Source organism: Tiliqua scincoides, chromosome 2 (assembly GCF_035046505.1).
Source record: "Tiliqua scincoides isolate rTilSci1 chromosome 2, rTilSci1.hap2, whole genome shotgun sequence".
Classification (NCBI taxonomy): domain Eukaryota; kingdom Metazoa; phylum Chordata; class Lepidosauria; order Squamata; family Scincidae; genus Tiliqua; species Tiliqua scincoides.
The window spans coordinates 92,718,934-92,737,746 of NC_089822.1; the positions used below are offsets into that span (position 1 = coordinate 92,718,934).

At 44.3% G+C, this 18,813-nt stretch overlaps 1 protein-coding gene across 1 annotated transcript; it reads right to left on the reverse strand.

The window, feature by feature from the left end:
* Positions 1 to 437: 437 nt before the first annotated feature.
* On the reverse strand, positions 438 to 12,578 carry NIPSNAP3A (nipsnap homolog 3A). The gene is made up of 6 exons (XM_066614928.1): positions 12,426 to 12,578; positions 7,491 to 7,698; positions 5,076 to 5,234; positions 4,220 to 4,369; positions 1,594 to 1,680; positions 438 to 1,492 (listed from the first exon to the last, which is right to left on the reverse strand). Exons 1-6 carry the CDS (start codon positions 12,507 to 12,509, stop codon positions 1,416 to 1,418), a joined length of 765 nt encoding a protein of 254 aa, XP_066471025.1. The 5' UTR covers positions 12,510 to 12,578; the 3' UTR covers positions 438 to 1,415.
* Positions 12,579 to 18,813: the final 6,235 nt, after the last annotated feature.

Sequence of the window (18,813 nt, forward strand, 5' to 3'; positions counted from 1 at the left end):
CTGTGGGACAAGGGCTCCCTCCACTACTTGCTGTTTCACATCTGTGATGCAGCAGTGGCAGCAAAGGAAAGGCTTTGTGCAAGGCCTTTTATAGGTCCTGAGCTACTACAAGACCTTCATTTATTCATATAAGTTCCATCTCTAAAAAATTCATTTATGTAAATTTATTCAAATTTTAAATGTAAATTAATTCTTTTTTTCCTGGCCCCTGACACAGTGTCAGAGGGATGATGTGGCCCTCCTGCCAAAATGTTTGCACCCCCGTGCCTTAGATGATACAATAGTCTTCCTTGCAAAATGCAACAAACTTCTACCCACTTACAAAAGCATCAGGTTTAAAAAGTTGCTCACTGATCTAAATTATAGTAACTTCTTCAATAAGGAAGCTATGACTGGAATATGAAGTGGCAGGTACAATAAAGAGAAGCATAGTCATGTGCATATATGAAGTCATTGTTTTATGTTTTACATGTCAACATTAACATTTTATCAAATGCCTTTTTCTCAGACTGCAAAGCGTATGCATGTCACATAATACGGATCATTCTTAAGTAATGTTTTCAGAAACAATTACTTTTGTTCACAATTTTAGCAAGACAGTGCAAGTCCTATATGAGGAAGTTCACCTGAAATTTTCCATTTACTGGAAAACAACTGACCAGTAAGTTTCTCTACAGTACAAAACAACTTTTGGAATGGAAAAAGGGTCTCTGACTTCTTGACCACCATACCCTCCACCACCATTATACTTCATTGGGGGGGGGGGGTTTGAACCCAGTTTTACTCTGATCACAAGAAGAAAGTTCATGAGAAGTTTTGGTTTTCATTGCTCACGCCAGTAATGAAAATGAGTATCTGCTTGTAGTAAAAACACATTTTGTCACTCTTAGGCTGATAAAGCTTTTGAAAAAATTAGGCTGGATTCAGATTGAATGGTAGAAGGTTGTTTAACAAAGGAATTCCAATTCCAACATTTTAAGTTCAAAAGCCTGCAAAAAATATTTTTGACCTGATGGTGGGACAACAAATACAAGTTCACCACACAGCATAATGACTCTCTAACAATTTCCAGTTTTCTTAAAAACCATACTGTTTACATGATCCTATTCACAAATTTCAATACAATATTCATATAAAAGTGTTAACAGAAACTAGTTTCTACTTTGTGGTCTAATAGTAACCTTATGAATTCTCACTAGTGGGTGGGTCACATTCTCCATCATGCACTTCACTTCCACCAAGGGCATTAGGTGTTTTTTGTTTTTTTAAAGATACGTTACTGCAAGTGGAAGTGGGTATATACCAGGTTCTGTAAACAGGAAGAAATTTGGTTTGATTCTAGCGGCAGTTGAAATAATTTAACAGCTTGGCAGAAAAGTACTTTTTTCAAGCTCCATTTGTAAAAGTATAGACAACTATTTCAGTGGTGAAAAAGCTGTAGGTAGCAGGAGCCAGTTTTGCTGTGATTCAAGGAACTGAACACTTTCCCGCACTGAAAATAAGAGACAGCAATAATTAATCAACAAAAGGCTTAAGCAATATTGAGATTATTATTTAAAGAAAAAACAAGAGTGGGAGAGACCTTTCACTTACCAGCAGCTACTACCCTTGGATCCTCATGAGCATAGTGCCTTCCAGCTGCACGACTGTCAGGATCCTCATTCCACCAAAGTGCATGCACTACAAGGGCAGAAAACTGCAGCTACAGAACACTATGAAGCAAATATCCAACAAACTTTCTGTTTTATGCACTCAAGGTAAGTAAAACCTCCTTAGCTGAAGTGGCTTCTTTTAGACAGCAGTATCTACCCATGCCCTTCACATGTTGTAAAATGCAACAAACCAACATACTTCCAGGAGCCACTTAGCAATAGCAATATGTGCATAATGCGCAATGAGGAGATGCACATCTCCAAACATACTGTGAGCATGCACTGGGGAGCTGTAGCCAAACTGAATCTTCTACTTTTTCCCCAATGACGGCAAACGTGTGCACACACTCTTTCATGCTTGTGCATGACAAAACATCAGTATGCCGCAGGATGCATCTGGCATGTCCTACCTCAAAGTAAGGCAAGGTAGCTATCATGTGCTCTTCTGCAACGCTAGACAGACCCAACCTGACCCACATGGGGCATAATCCATTGGGAAGTTTCCCTGTACAAGCTCCATTAAAATAAATTGGAATGATGCAAGAGCATGGTAGTGGTCTTTAGCTGCTCAGTTTTGATGAGGTTTGCTCAGAAGAACTTCCCTGTGTCTTATACCTCATACTACTGTATTTAGCACACCGCCAAAGATAAGAGTTTTATACAGTTTCCCCTTTTGCTGGACAGCACTAGACAGATCACAGATAGTTTGGGAGCACAAGTCTGTTAAAGTATATAAGGAACTCTGCCATTCTCTTTCTTCAGAGTAAAATCCACACTTACACATTTACAATGGAAACAGCACAGCACCATTTTTGCCAAGTTAACCTATGCACAAGAAGTCAAAATGTTAACTTCCACCACTGCTCAATTTCTCTTGCATTTCTGGAAAAAGCACTCAAGTTCAAACTTATCAGAAAGTTCTTTTCCCTAGTAATTTATGAGAAGAAGCTGCTGGAGCTCAGAATTGCTTTCTTCCACATATTTTAAAGCAGGTGTCTCCAAACCCCAGTCCGGGGGCCAAATTTGGCCCTTGGGAGGATTTTCTCCAGCCCCAAGGTTCCCCAGCCTCTCAGGGCTAAAAATAACACAAAAGCTGCATTTTGGAGATGCCAAATATAATGAAAAGTAGTTCTTCCATTGCATTACATTCAGCACCTCTAGTGGTTGAATGAGATATATACCGATAGACCTCGAATATAAATATAATGTTCATTAAACTTAGAGCAGAAACTGAGACAAAAAAGTTCATGATTTGAGTCGTAGGATGCTTGATACTTTTTCAAAATCCATTCCCCCCTTTTCTTGTGCAGATCAATTTTGCCCTTTGCTCCCCTCCTCCTTTCACCCCTACCCACTTACTGTTCAGTCAAACTATCAGCACATCAGTCCTCCAAGTACTTATTATTTATTTTCCAGCCCTTGACACTGTGTCAGATACATGTGGCCCTCATGCTGAAATGTTGGGCGACCCCTGTTGTAAAACTGAAGCCTACTACTTGAACTCTTGCATAAAATTTTACCCTACCTTCAGCATTCTTCTAAAACAGAGAATCCATGCACAGGCACACAAAATAGGAATCTACACATCTACAATGGTACCAGTGTTATGTTTTAGGCTCCATGATTATTTTCCCCCCTGACTTTTTGCCATGTCCTGAAAACAAGTCAGAATCTGTCCTTGTCCAAATAAGAGAGCAATCTTTGTCCTGGTTCTTAGCCTGACTCTCCACCGACTACTTCCTTAATCACTGTTCCCTCTAAAGCAGTGGTTCCCAACTTGTGTTCCATGGACCACAAGTGGTCCGCGAGGTCTCAGAAAAAAAGATGATTGTCTTCTATCACTTCCAGCATCTCGCTAAGAGATGCTCCCCCATGGACCATCAGAGGGGGCGCAGAATGGACACCTGCAGCCACAGTTAGCATTTCCAGCATCTTGCCAAGTGAGCATTCCTCCATGGACAACCAAAGAGGGCAGAGAATGGACTGCCAGCAGTCGACACTGAAGTGTCAGCTGCAGTTATGGGCAGTCCATTCTCTGCACTCTCTGGTAGTCTGTGGGGAAGTTCTTGCTTAGTAAGATGCTTTTCCATGGACCACCATAGAGGACAGAACATGAACCAGTCATGGCCAGCACTTCCAGTGCCTCTCTGCATGCTTCTCCATGGACTCCCATGGACTCCCATGGAGTCCATGGTAGTCCATTCTCCATAGACTAACAAATTTAACTATATTTTTGTGTGCAGGGTGTTACATATGGTCCACAATTTTTGACGCAATGGTATATGGGCTCCTAAAGGCTGGGAACCATTGCAGCTGCACATCTCAAACTGAGCTCTGCACATTGCTGAGCTTGGCAACCCGGAAGGTTGGCAATTATGTTTATAATCACCAAGCATCTGGAAGTGGCATCATGAGTGTTCCTTAGGGAACACTGTCCTTGACTATCACAGCATTCAGCATAACTACATAGCTGAACTTTCATCTCACAAGGCAACAGTCCATTAGCCTGCCAGGGGCTAGAAGGCACCACAGCCCAGGTTTGTTCTGAAAACTGAAAAGTACTGTACCTCTATTAAGAAGTCCATATTCTGTGTGGAAAACGCCAATCAGCTTGGTGTACCCTGTCTTTATATGAGCATTAATTGCTCCTCTAAAAGACTGTCCCCAGATTGCTGGCCCACCAGGTTTCATCTGGAAAGTAACCAACTCATAGACTCCTAAACAAGAAGGAAGGAGAAACATTATAAGCAATGAGTTCAGAATTAGGAATAGACTTCCAACAGAACCTAATCAGGTCTGAACATTTTCCAGTTGGACTAGGGGAAGAAAAAGCATACAGAAATTTGCTGTTGCTTTAGAGCAGTAGTTTAGCTTTTCTACCTTCAAATAACCCTTGACCCCCATAGCTTTTAGTCCACTGAATAGCAATTAGTCCACTGAAGAGCCCCTGCATGTCTGCCATGGAATTTCTGCACATCTCAGGAGATTCTCAGGACTGTCCTCAGGTTCACATTTGATTTGTGAACTGGGCAAGCCTGTTGGGTCTTGCTGTCATTCTGCATAATCGGAAAGTGCGCCCTGGAACACACCCAACATTCTCCCAGCAGTTGCACAATGCAGAAGACAGAGAGGAGCAGTGGGTGATTGTTCTTCCGGCTTATCCCATCAATACTTATCTGCTTGTAGAGGAATGCCTAGTGAGCACCTGAGAAACCCCAGCCTTTAGTTTAAAAAAAAAAGAAAAAAAAAAAGCAAGTTTCTAGTCATGGTTGCAAAGGCAGAAGACAGTTTGAAAGCTGCTGTGTTACAAAGTTTATCACTGGGGGGAAATATGGGAAAAGCTATGCAATGGAAGATGAAAATGTAACTCGTCAATAGTACCAAGTCAAGAGCTTTGAGCAATATACCACACAACGATCTCACCATCCTTTGGAGGGCTGCCAAGTTCACACCAGGGCACCAGGTAAGTAATTTCATTCTCTTGTTTCACCAATAAGGGCAGCATTTGAGACATGTATTTTTCCTGCCATTCTTGGTCCTTGGTTAATGCTGTTCGGACAGCAGTTCTTTCTGCAAAGCTATCTGCAAACAAAGAAAGGCATGTTAGAGGAAGGTACCCAAAGCACTTTTCATCTGGGGCACTTACAGAGTGCCATGGTCAATGCAATTCAGGAACTTCCTCAGTCATTCATGTTGTGTATATGTGTCAGACAAATAGAATACCTAACAAGATGACAACCATGTGGTGAAAAGATGTAGCCCAATCAGCTGCAAACCTCTTTTGCAGTTATCCACAGCATCCCATCACATCACTGTTAACTCAGCAAGCATTCCAGCAAGCCCTCTTAACTAGGATTTGTTTTTATCAATGGCAGTCATTTTGCTGTTGGGTAGTCTATAGAATAGTCATGATCAGATTTGCCCCAAAAAGTAAAATTAGATCAGATGCAAAACAATGGACAGCTGCCTGCTTGGAGATGAATTCTCAGTTCAGACATCATGCCAGACCATGGCTAAAGAAACTCAAGTATATTTGACATCATGTATAAATTGCAAACTGTGGCTTGTCAGCCAGCCAGCAGTGGGCTTGCAACCTATAGTTGGTCCGTTTGTCAATTCAGACATCACACCAAATCACAGTCAGCTCCATGTCTGAAATCATAAACCGTAAGTAATTGCAGCCAGCAGAACATAACTGCAAGGCAGCGCAAGTGCCTCCAAACTTCTTTCTTGGGCCAGGCAGCCCTACACGGGTTTCCTGGATTTGTGCCAACTATATAGCTGGTGCAGATCTGAGAAGCCCCATTGGGGTGGCTGGGGCTTTATTCAGGGTAAGGAGAAATATATTCCCTTACCCTGAGGGTACTTCCAGTTGCTTCCTAAGCTGAATTGGATGCAGAGTAGGCCATGGGGCCCTGCTGTGCCAGGGCAATTTAGGACTGGACTGTAAAGTGTTCATTTGATTAAATTTACCAATTAAATATTGAACACATATTTTACACCATCTAGTATATACATAGATACAGAGGCCGCTGCTGCTGCCGAAGATAGAGTGCAAGAGACACGTTACTGTTTTGCTTAAGTAGAATTCCTATTTTTGTTTGTCAGAGAGCACACTGCTCTAAGCCTCTGCATAATTAGAGAGCATCAGAATATAGATGAGGCCTGGTAGATGGGCAATTTGATTGCTGCTTATTAAAAAATAAAACAAGTGGCTTGTTCTGTGGCTCCTCAGCAAATTTTCATATGCACACTCCTATAGAAAACATTCTTTGCAAGTTTAGAATAATTAAGTTGGAACAAAATAAAAATGCCTTCAGTGGTAGAGATCAACAACTGGGGTCCCTGGCCTAGGATGTCCCCCAGGAATGCTCCCTGCTCCCAGTTGCCAACTTAGACCCATTTTCATTGATATGTTACAGCTGCTACATTGTGGGCCCTTCCCATGTTGCTTGAGGAATATGAGAAGCCAGGCAGCAAGGGAGTATGCTGTGGGAATGATAGCAACTGACCCTCTGAATGAGTACCTGTGGTTGCACTTTTTCTTAAGAACTGCAATTATTTCAGGGATTCCTCAAGACTGGCTACTATGAAGATCAGTTTTAGTTTCTGCTTATCTGACTGACTTTATTATCTGTGAACACTGCAAGTGGAACATGCTTTAACATAAACTGGATGGTGAATCAGGGTAAGGGCTGGAGTTCACGGAATACTTGTACTTAAATAAGTGTAACCAAGAACGAAATACATTCATGTCCTGTTAAATGTAAAGGGCACATCTGTGCACAATTTGGTTTCTTTTTTTGTTTTTAAAGTGACATCAGATCAGCTAATGTGAGAGCCAATGTAGTGAAATGGATACATTACTGCACTTAGATCAGAAAGATGCAAGTTCAATAACAATAGTTAGTATTTGCATAGCACTTTTGGTGTGCTCAAAGTGCTTCATGTATGTTATCAGTCTATTACGCCAGCTCTCAGCCTCAAAACACACAGGGTAATCCTAGGGCCAGTCAACAACCGACTAGATTCTTCACAGAGGTTATCAAAAGGAGGAAATGGGACAAACTCATGTACGCCATCCTGAGCTCTTTCGAGAAAGAGCAGGACTCAATAAATCAAAAAATAAAGGCAGCCAATAGCATCAAGAAAAGTAGGGAAGGCAGAAAGCAGGACTTGAGAATAAGGTGCAAAAGCGAAGAGGTCAAGATGTACATATTGGGGCCCCCCTTTCTATCATATTGTACTAATTTTCTAGTAAAACCTATAAGGTTGAAAAGCAAAAATCTTATATGTTGAGCAATACACAAAAGCACAACAAAGTGGACCTCTGCATACCATACTTCCAAATATGGAAAACTTTATTCAGTCCCCCTAACTCCAAGGTCCAATAGCCAACCATCTTGGAATGAGCTGTACGAAGGTGAATGTTTTTACTGGTCAGTTCCAGGAAGCTTTTCATCTTGTCTGGCTTAACAGTATAGGTACGGAACTCATAAAATGTGCCATCATGTTGCCTGGGACCTGTGGCAAAAGATGATGAAACCTGAAAAGATAATATTGAGAAAAAAATGAAAGCAATTTGCAGCTCAGAAATTAAACTTGTGATCTAACACATTAAATACAGCCTTGCAGATTGTCCCTTCAGTACCTTCCTTCCTTGTGTATTGCTTCCTCTCTACAACTCACCCCAATTCAAAATCTTCTGTCTAGAAGTATGAGTAAACTTCTCTAAACAAGCCTGGGTCTGTACATTGCCTGATGTTTGGAGCTAACTGAAAGCAGAACAAAAACAGTAAATTATACTTACTGTGTGTTATTATCTGGTAAGCCTTATTTTTATAATGTATTAGATCGGGGTCCCCAAATGTTTTGACTGGATGGCCACATAATATATCTGGTACAGAGTCATGGGCCAGAAAAATAAATTTGAATAAATAGAGATGGAACTAAGATGAATGAATGCACTCAAAGTTGCAGGATTTCTCCAAGTCCCAATACACACCACAGAAATAAAAACACACTTAAATGGACCCCCATCCCTCTAAGCAGCTAACTCAGGGCCAAATCCTATCCAACTTTCCAGCCCTGGTATAGCCATGCCAATGGAGTTTGTGCTGCATCCTGTGGTGGGAGGGTAGTTATGGAGGCCTCCATAAGGTATGGGAACATTTGTTCCCTTGCCTAGGGGCTGCACTGCAGCTGCACCGGGGCTGGAAAGTTGGATAGGATTGGGCCCTTAATTGTGCAGGAGTAAATGTCTCAGAACCAGCAGATCACAGGCAATTTCCAGGATTTCTCCAAGGCCCAACACACACCACAGAAATAAAGAACAAAATAGGCTCCCATTCTCCCCCTCCCCCAGCAGCTTACTTAAATGAAATAAATAAGTCTCTAGAACAGTGTTTCTCAAACTGTGGATTGTGAACAAATTTCAGGAGGGTCCCCATTCATTTCTATATTGTATTTTTAATACATGTAATGGAAATGTGCAAGATCCATTAGGAGATAGGGTATAGTGTCAACAGTGGCCTCTTGTTCTGGCAGGCAAGCATGAGGTTAACATCAAGGCCAGATTACAGTGAGTGTGCTGCACAGCTGCAACTGCTTGAAGGTAATAGGGCCCTCAGGGATACAAGTAGCGCCTGCAGGAAGAAAAAGGGGGTGTGGGTAGTAGAAGGAGGGAAGTGTGGAGAACTAAGCAAATAAGAGTTCAACTGACAAACTAATGGACTAGCTGATGGACAACTGGACCTATTGACTGACAAATGGATGAACTGGGAGTGCTGGAACAGAGACTGTTGGAGACATTGGTGTATGGCTGCCATTCCCAAGTCTGACTGAGGACCAAGGTGTTGCTCTGGTGGCCAAAGAAGTTGCTGGTAGGAGAGGGGAAGGAAGGAGGACCACTGTAGGGTGAACAGGTAAGCTACACTGGTGGTGGGGTCCTGCAGTGCCAAACAAGGCCATTGGGGGGAGCTAATTATCTTAAAGTAGACACAGGTTCTCTAGGTGAAACTTGGACGGAATTTGGCAAAACAATATGTTAGACTGGCATGTCACTGTATTTGGAGAAATGTTACAGATTTGTACTTTTAACAGGTTACTATGTAGTTGTTGTTGTTATAACCTTTATTGGCATATAAGGTTACTATGTATATGCTTTTAACAATGATAGTCAATGGGACTTACTCCTGGGTAAGTGTGGGTAGGATTCCAGTTTTGGATTGTTAATTTTCCTGCTTGGTGATATCACTTTTGGCCATGACATCACTTCTGGGGGGCCCTGACAGATTCTCATTCTAAAAAGTGGGTCCCAACACTAAAAGTTTGAGAGCCACTGCTCTAGGACACAATTCACCATAGACTGGGGGGTGGAAACAAATATTTATCAGAAAACTAGCCCAAAGCACTTAATGCGGGTTCTCCAGGGAAAAAAAAAGCCTTGTCCCCCAAAAGCATAACTCCTGTTCAGAATTAGACTATTCAAGCATTTTGCATTTACCCTTACAAACAGCTCTAACTGTTTGAACTCCTGTGGAGTTCAGTGAGGCTTACTCTTAAGTAGGTCCACACAGAAATGCAGTCATTAAATTAGAGCAATTCTTGGCTACATTTCAGTACACCACACTGCTCTTTGGTCCTTTCTAATCTCATAAGAGTCAAAGGTACACAAACACCAGAGTGTGTCTTACATAAAATGTGACCCAGCAAAAGAAAAACTATAGGGCGACATGGACATCCTTTGTCTCTCCTGATGTTCACCATTTCTCCGTTCACACTACCTTTAGTACCAATCACAGTTGGAACCTCTGAATGTAAGGAAAAGTGCCAGCAAAGAGATATAAGACAAAGAAGGAGGGGGGAATTAACATTGCTTCTGGACTGATTTTGGACTTTGAAAGTGCCAATAGTACCTCTTGAGACAAATATCAGTGTTATCTTAGGAAAGGATTAAGTAGGGAGCAGCCCTTGTTGCTCCATTTCTTGCTTTCCTAAGAGCAGCAACTGGGAGCTGCTTCTTGCTAGAGGGCTCTAGAGGTTTGCTTCAGCTCACAGTACAGTAGCAATTTGTGTAGCAATTTGTACTTTAATAAGAGATGGCAAATCAACTGGAATAGCAAAGCAGAGCAGCACTACAGTCCTGTTGACCCTTTCCAGGTTTTGATCACTGTACCAATAAAATTTCACTCTGCAAATAGCATTTGATACACTCTTGCCTTGGCTGAAGCAGTGTTGTGCCTTCTTCAATCTTAGAAAAAAATAATCATCTGAGTAACAGAGATTCTGCACACAGGTTCTGGAGGTACAGTGGTTAGCATCAGACTAGTGCAGGGGTGGGCAAATTTTCAATTCTAAGGATCCTGGAGCTTTAACAATTGTGTAGGGGAGAGAATTTCAGCAGGTGCAGCTTGTCATCTGTGAGACTACAAGCTGCACCTGCTGAAATTCCCTCTTCTATACAATCAAAGGTTTAGGATCCCTAAAGTTGAAGGTTTGCCCACCCCTGGACTAGTGCAACACAGGTTGGGTAACTCTAAGCCAAGTCACCTTCTCTCAGTCTAACCCACTTCACAGGGCTGCTGCAAAAATGGGGGGAGGCAGAGACTATGAGTAGCATCTTGAGGACTGCTCCACTGTAGGTAGGTCCCTCCAAGAATAGTGCTCTGCTCATGCAAGAGGTCCTTGTACAAATGGAAGGAGTCTCTCACAAGAGTCAAAGGGGCTTTTGTTCATGAGACAAGTTCCCAACGACAGAAATGCCAGCCAGGATGATATAGTCATGTTGCACTTCAGTGGGAGTATTCCTGAAAGTCATTTCAGAATACTTCAAAATAGTAATGCAAAATCCAAGAAAGCATCAAGCTGGGGAGAATCTCTATTTTGAAACTGAATATGGTCAAAGCATGTATACCACACTGGTGATTGAGGGCCCAGTCCTATCCAACTTTCCAGCACCGGTGCAACTGCAATGCAGCCTCAGGCAAGGGAACAAATGTTCCCTTACCTTTTGGAAGCCTCCATAAATATCCTCCCAGCACAGGATGTAGCGCACACCCCTCTGGCATGGCTACACCAGGGCTGGAAAGTTGGACAGGACTTGGCCCTGAGTGCTCAACCAGGTCAGCCCTTGGCCAGAAGTGGTTCCAAGAAAAGACATCTCAAACATGTGACATTTGTAGCCCACTGTTTCTCAAACTGTGGGTTGCGAGCCCATTTCAGGTGGGTCCCCATTCATTTCAATATTTTATTTTTAATATATTAGACTTGATGCTACCATGGGATGTGACTGCATTTGGGGAAATGTTATGGACCTGTACTTTTAACAAGCTACTATGTACATTCTTTTAACAATGCTTGTAAATGGGACTTACTCCTAGGTAAGAGTGGGTAGGAATGCAGCTCAGGGTTGTTAAAAATTTTCTGCTTGATTATGTCACTTCTGGTCATGACATCACTTCCGGTGGGTCCTGACAGATTCTCATTCTTAAAAGTGGGTCCTGGTGCTAAATGTGTGAGAACCACTGTCGCAGGGTCCAGGATCCCTGAAGCTGAAAGTTTTCCCACCTCTGCTCTAGAGCAGCCATGGCACCCTGGTGTGCTGCGAATGGTCTGCAGGTGTGCCACAAGAGTTTGGGGGAAGGTCATTTGTTAGTACGGCCAATGGGGATGTGAGCTCTCCACCAACAGCACCGTGTCCCCTGTCAATGGTCGAAACACTGATGGGTGTGCCTTGACCATTTTAGTACCTTGTCAGTGTGCCATGAGACAAAGGAAACACAGGCTCAAGGCAGAATAGAGAAGAGGGCCAGAGGGTTTACAGTGGGGGAGGGGGTTTGGTGCAGGGGATAAACAGCCCAATTGTATGTGTCTCCTTGGAAGCAAGTCGCATTAGTGCAATGAGGCTGACTCCCAGGAAGGCATGCATAGGACTGAAGTCTGCCAGCCCAGTCCTCTGCCTGTCTACTCAGCAGTAAGCCCCATTCTACTGAGTGGGCCTTGCTCCCAGGGAAGTGGACTGAGGTGGCAGCTTTGCAAGCGGCTAGAGGTGTGGCTTGGCACCTCTGGAAAGCTCTTGGGCTCTTTGGCAGTGGCACCACCAGGGAGGCGTCTCTTCCCCGCTGGGGTGCCAGGGGTGCTTGGGGCAGCGGCGGCAGCAGAGTGAGAAGGGAGCCGCCGCCTTCTGCCCCTGCTGGCAGAGCTCGGCTGGGGCCAGCGCAGGCGGGCGGAGGCACCTCCCAAGTGGCCACCACCCTCTCCAAGGTGCGTTACCTGGGCGCGGAGCTTGCACGCCGCTCCTCGCGCTGCAGCCTTCCGGAGGAGAGCAGGGAGGGGGGCGCAGGCAGCCCCCAGCATGGTGAGCGCGGCACTGCACGTCGCAGCCTGGGCCTGCCCTACCCTACGGAAGTCACGTAGAGGCGAGAAAGAGGCGGCCCCACAGGGAGGAGGCCAGCAGGGGCTGCAGCTGCGCTCCGGGACTGTGGCGCGCGCGCCTTCTCTTCGCTCTGTGCCTGCCTGGACCAAGCCTCTGCGCCTCTACGCGGAAGCAAGCCCCATGGGCCCCAATGGGGCCGACTCCCAGGAGAGTGTGCACAGGGTGGCAGCCTGACTGCTTCTCCTCAGCCTTCATTTCTGCGGGTAAAGGCTGCAATCCCAGCCACACTTTCCTGGGAGTAAACCCCATTGACTGTCATGGGACTGACTGATGAGTAGATAGGCCTAGGATGGGGCTCCAAGCTGCCTTCGAAGGTGCAGAAAAAGAACCAAACCCAAAAGAAGAAAAGACTTCACTGTGGAAGGCTGCCCTGGTTGGGTCTCATTTCAGCTGCATGCCAGGCTAAAATCCATGCCAGGGAGATGAGGTTGTTTCCCAGCAGGCAGGAGGTGGGGAAAGCTTTTCCTGCTGAATTTCTGCCTGTTGTGCCACAGTTTCTCCTGTAATGGATGGGGGGAAAAATATAGTTCAGCAGTGCTGAATGCCACATTGACAATGTCTGACGATGTCCCCTTGGCAACTGCTTATCCAGTGTTGTGGGATTCTTTTCAGCTTGTACAGCCTGAGGATGTGGACGGACTCCTTTGGAGTGTGAGGCCGTCTGCCTGCCTATTTGACCCTTGCTGAGCTTGGCTGATAAGAGCTGCCTGGGGTGGACTGGCTGAGTGGACGGGGAGGGTGGTCAACTCTTCCTTGGTGGAGGGGATGTTGCCGCTCGCTTTGAAGCAGGCAGTGGTTCGCCCCCTCCTGAAGAAGCCCTCCCTGGATTCCACTGTTGGATAATTACTGGCCAGTCTCCAACATTCTGTTTCTGGGCAAGGTAATTGAGCAGGTGGTGGCGGCCCAACTCCAGAGGGTCTTGGATGAAGCGGATTATCTGGATCCTTTTCAATCTGGTTTCAGGCTGGGCTTTGGGACGGAAACTGCCTTGGTCGCCTTGGTGGATGACCTACGCCGGGGACTGGACAGTGGGAGTGCGTCCCTGTTGGTCCTGCTGGACCTCTCGGCGGCTTTCAATACCACTGACTATGGTATCCTTCTGGGCCGATTGGCCGAGTTGGGAGTTGGAGGCACTGTTTTTCGGTGGTTCCGCTCCTACTTGGAGGGTCGGTCCCAGATGGTGGTGCTGGGGGATGCCTGTTCGACACCCTGGCTCTTGAGGTGTGGGGTGCCGCAGGGTTCAATTCTGTCCCCCATGCTATTTAATATCTACATGAAACTGCTGGGAGAGGTCATTCGGGGGTTTGGAGTGGGGTGTCATCAATATGCTGATGACACCCAGCTCTATCTCTCCTTTCCTCCAGACTCCAGGGTGGCAGTTGAGGGCCTGGAGCGCTGTCTGGAAGCAGTGAGGATCTGGATGGGGGCTAATAAGCTGAAATTAAATCCGGATAAGACAGAGGCTCTCCTGGTTCGGAAATCCTTGATGCAGGTGCTGGATTATTGGCTTGCTCTGAATGGGGTTGCACTCCCCCTGAAGGAGCAGGTCCGCAGCTTGGGGGCCACCTGGACTGGCAGCTGCTCCTGGATTCCCAGGTGGCGGCTGTGGCCAGCTTCGGCTGGTGCGCCAGCTGCGGCCGTACTTGGATGGTGCAGACCTGGCCACGGTGATCCATGCCACAGTGACATCAAGGCTAGATTATTGTAACGCGCTCTATGTGGGGCTGCCCCTGAAGACGGTTCGGAAACTGCAATTAGTGCAGAATGCGGCGGCCCTTGTGGTCACTGGAGCTAGGCGGTTTGACTCAGCCCGCTTCTCCAGGGACTACATTGGCTGCCCATTCGTTTCCGGGCCCAATTCAAGGTGCTGGTTTTGACCTTTAAAGCCCTATACTGCTCTGGGCCAGGGTATCTCAGAGATTGCCTACTTCCGTACAATCCGGCTTGTCCTCTTAGGTCATCAGAGAAGGCCTTTTTACAAGTGCCGCCACCTAAGGAGGTATGTGGGGCGGAGGCAAGAAAGAGGGCCTTCTCAGTAGTGGCACCAATGTTATGGAACTCCCTTCCCCTTGACTTGAGAATGGCTCCCTTTCTTGAGACTTTTCGGCGAGGCCTGAAGACTCTGCTGTTTAAACAAGCCTTCTGACTTCATGGCCTTTTTACCATCTTTTATACATCTTTTAGTTGTTTTTTTACAGGCCTGATTCCTCTAAGAACTGCTCTTCTATGCTCTTTTTATTCTGATTTTTATCTGACTACTGTTTTTATGGTTTCTGTTAATGTGTTTTTAATATGTTTTTATCTATTGTTAAATTATGTTTTAATCTGTTTTTAATATGTTGTAAGCCGCCCTGGGTCCCTTTAGGGAGAAGGGCGGAATAGAAATAAAGTTTATTATTATTATTGCTGCAAAGCAGGCTACTGAGAGCCCAATCCTAGGAAAGTCTACTTAGAAGTGAACCCCATTATAGTCAATGGGGCCTACCCTTCAGTAAATGTGGATAGGATTGCAGCCTGAATGTCTGGCTTGCTTCTGCTCACCCCAGACCCATCAGCAGAACCATGGCCAGACTACTTTGTGCCCTAGGCAAGGCTCACTACTTGCACGCTCTTTTTTTGAAAAATAAGACTGCATAATTAATCATATTCCATAGCACCCTTGTGGTATTTATCTTAAAATAAAAAAAATATAAATTGTCAGTTGCATTTTTTTTTAACATGGGCTAAAAAAACTATAAAACAATGCCCCTGTCTTTAGGGATTGGCCTATTAGGCCAATCTGTCTAGTTGGCCTAATAATAGCCCCAGCTCTGCCCATCCATTGCCCCTGCTGCAGGCTCACCATTTTTTTTGTCACACGCTGTGTGTCTTTTTTTCTTTAATGATGAATAACATTAATAGAAAAGGTAAAATAATAAAACACAATAGTGTGTGTATGTGTGAGAGTGAGTGAGAGAGAAACCTATAAAGGAAGAGGGGAAAAAAGTGGGAAGAGTAAAAAGGAAGAAAAAAAACAATTCAATCAGAAAGGATAAAAAAAGGCAAAGGGCCCAATCCTATCCAACTTTCCAGCACCGGTACAGCTGCCATGCAGCCTGCAGGTAAGGGAATAAATGTTCCTTTACCTTGTGGGGGCCTCTGTGACTGCCACCCCACCAAAGGATGCAGCATATGCCCCATTGGCACCACTGCACTGGCCCTGGAAAGTTGGATAGGATTGGGCCCAAAGTAACAAGTAGCTTTACATATAAAACTAGAATCTCTAACAAAAATATATACGTACATAAATGTTGAAAAAGCCTTCCAAATATCCAAAGATTTATCTACATGAAATTGTCTTTTGTAAGTAACATTCAAATATAGGAAGAGCCAAGAGATCCATTCATTGGGAGATAGTGGGTGGGTACTTGTCCTTCCAGGTTTTAAGGCAAAGTCTTGTAGCAACAGTAAGGGCACAGCGTCCATTTTCATTGTCCTTTGGATAACTTCCATAGAGTTGGTAAATAATTCAGAAGAATATACATATCCATGAACAATCATTGTTCTAAAGCAGGATTGACACCACTGATGACCTCCATCCAATATAATTGAATCATGACACAAGACCAGAACATTTAAGACAGCAGGGAGATGCATGAAGAGGACCTAGATTTCAAACAGAAGTTGCCAGTCAGTGACAATCCAAAACCAGTAGGCTGTGCTGATGTAGTTTGGGCCAGAGGTAGCTCTAACCAAAAATCAACCAGTGAATACTTGGTCCTCCGTGGTGACAGATCAATTAGCTGGTATTATTAGTAATATCACAATCCAGCATCAGTGATATAGAAGACAAGCAAAATATTCTACTGTCCTCTCTCTGCCCCTTTTCCTGCTCTGCGGTGCAGCTAACTTTTTTTTTAAAGTGCTGTTCATTTATCTGCAGACTCACTGCTTGGGGGTGTCACATGATACAGTATTCTGCAACACCCTGTTGCTAGTCAAATTAAAACCAGATGTCCAGAAATTAAAACCAGTTTTCCAGATGATCTTGTCACATTGCTCTGCAGGCGAGGTCATGGCTGGAGGCTTTGTAAACCAAGTTAAAGGCTCCACCCTAGGCTTGAAAATTTTGCCTTGGAGGCATGGTGGGATGATCTGTTTTCTGTGTTGGTTTATCTCTTAGCACTCCATCCAAAGACATTTGAAATCTCTTCTGACACTGGCAAAAAAAAAAAAGGGGGGGGAAGGCACCAATAAACAAACAAAAATTAAAACATTCATTCAAAAAAATCATGGATAGATCATGTAATCTTTTGGTCAGTTTCTAATGCATCCCTTAGTCCTCAGATTTTTGCAAAAAGTGCCAGTCCAAGTGCATCAGAGGTCAACCAGGATGGGCCCACCTAGCCAAACTAACTTCAGAATCCTCAGTACTGATGGCAGTGGCAGCATCCAGTTTGCCATGGGGTGGAGAGGTCAGAGCAGGGCATTGTTCCAGGTCTCCAACAGTGTTGGGATAGACCTTGATCTGATTCAGAAAGGCATTTCTGTTGTTCTTTACCAAAACTGCATACACATGTTCACTTAGATTAATACTTAATTGTTAAGAGACTGTGTGCACTTGCTTTAAATTCAAAACCCGCCAGCAGAACAAAATCATTGAAGGTAGACCAAGTAAGACTGAAGTCAGCTCACTCTTAATGGTGCTTCGTTAGAATGATTCACCTGATGTATCTCAGACTCCAGCTGAAACATACTTCTAAGTGTACAGTCCTTTGTGTCTCTGGAAGGTTGGATAGCACCTTGAAAAGGTTTTAGCTGAACATCAAATCAAAGTTCTATCATAGTTAAGCCATTTCTGCCCAACATTGCATGTATGCAACAGGGACCAAATGTGTACACCTGTGGGCTGGGCAAAAATTTAATCGGATTTAATTTAAAACTTACACCTGAGGAGGATGCTTACTCAGAAGGTCCTCTAATAAGACTCACAGTGCAAGCCTATGCACGTCTATTCAGAACTAAGCCCCACTGAGTTCAATGGTACTTACTGCCAGGTAGGTGTGTATGGAATTGTAGCCTGGGGCCCAGATCATGTTATCAGCACAACTCAGGTTTTCAAACTCTGGCCACTGCTTCTCTTTGCAAAGCAGCATTAAGAAGGGTTAACAAGGAAGAAACTTCAGCCAGGAGGAGGAGAGGAGGTGGAAGAGGCTCCCTAGGAACTTCACTCATAGCAATTTCCCCCTTGTTGTGGTTTCAGGTGTATGTTGGCCATAGTAATGTATGCTCAGGCCACACAGATTTCCTTGAGATGACTTTCAAAGCTTTTTAAAAAACTCATTAGAAAATGCAATAAAATAGTCATTAAAAATAACCTATGCCTAATGTGTCAGCTCTTAAGGCTTTAGAACAGCAGGGAAAACACTTTGTGCTTTATGGACCAGAGGCCTTCCTAAGAAGTCTCCCCCTCCTTAGTATGTGAGCGCAACAATACAAGTACTTTGGAGTGGGGAATCTTATTCAGATAATCAAAAAGTGCGTACATAAATAAACTATGTATGAAAGCAGGTTTCCCTCTGGGATTTTGTCTTCATAGGGCCAAATTCTATCCAATTTTTCAGTGCCACTGCAGCAGAGCCAATGGGGTGTGCAATGCATCCTGAGGTTGGGGGGCAGTCACAGAGGCCTCCTCAAGGTATGGGAACATTTGTTCCCTTATGTTGGGGCTGCATTGCGGCTGCACCAGAGCTGGAACGTTGGATAGGATTGGGCCCTTAACTGTAAACAGTTGGCACTTTCTGTTAGAATATTCTTTGCAAAACTGAAGTTAGTCACTTATAACCCACATTTTTATTTTACCTTTCATCTAAGGCAGTGTTTCTCAAACTGTGGGTCAGGACCCACTAGGTGGGTCACGAGCCAATTTCAGGTGGGTCCCCATTCATTTCAATATTTAATTTTTACTATATTAGACTTGATGCTACTATGGTATGTGACTGCATTTGGGGAAATGTTACAGACCTGTACTTTTAACAAGTTATTATGTATATTCTTTTAACAATGATAGTCAATGGGACTTACTTGTGGGTAGGATTGCAGCCTACGATTTTAAAAAATTTTCCTGCTTGATGATGTTGCTTCTGATCATGGCATCACTTCCGGTGGGTCCTGACAGATTCTCATTCTAAAAAGTGGGTCCTGATTAGCTCCACTGGTCTAAGAAACTCAGGCTAGTACAGTGCT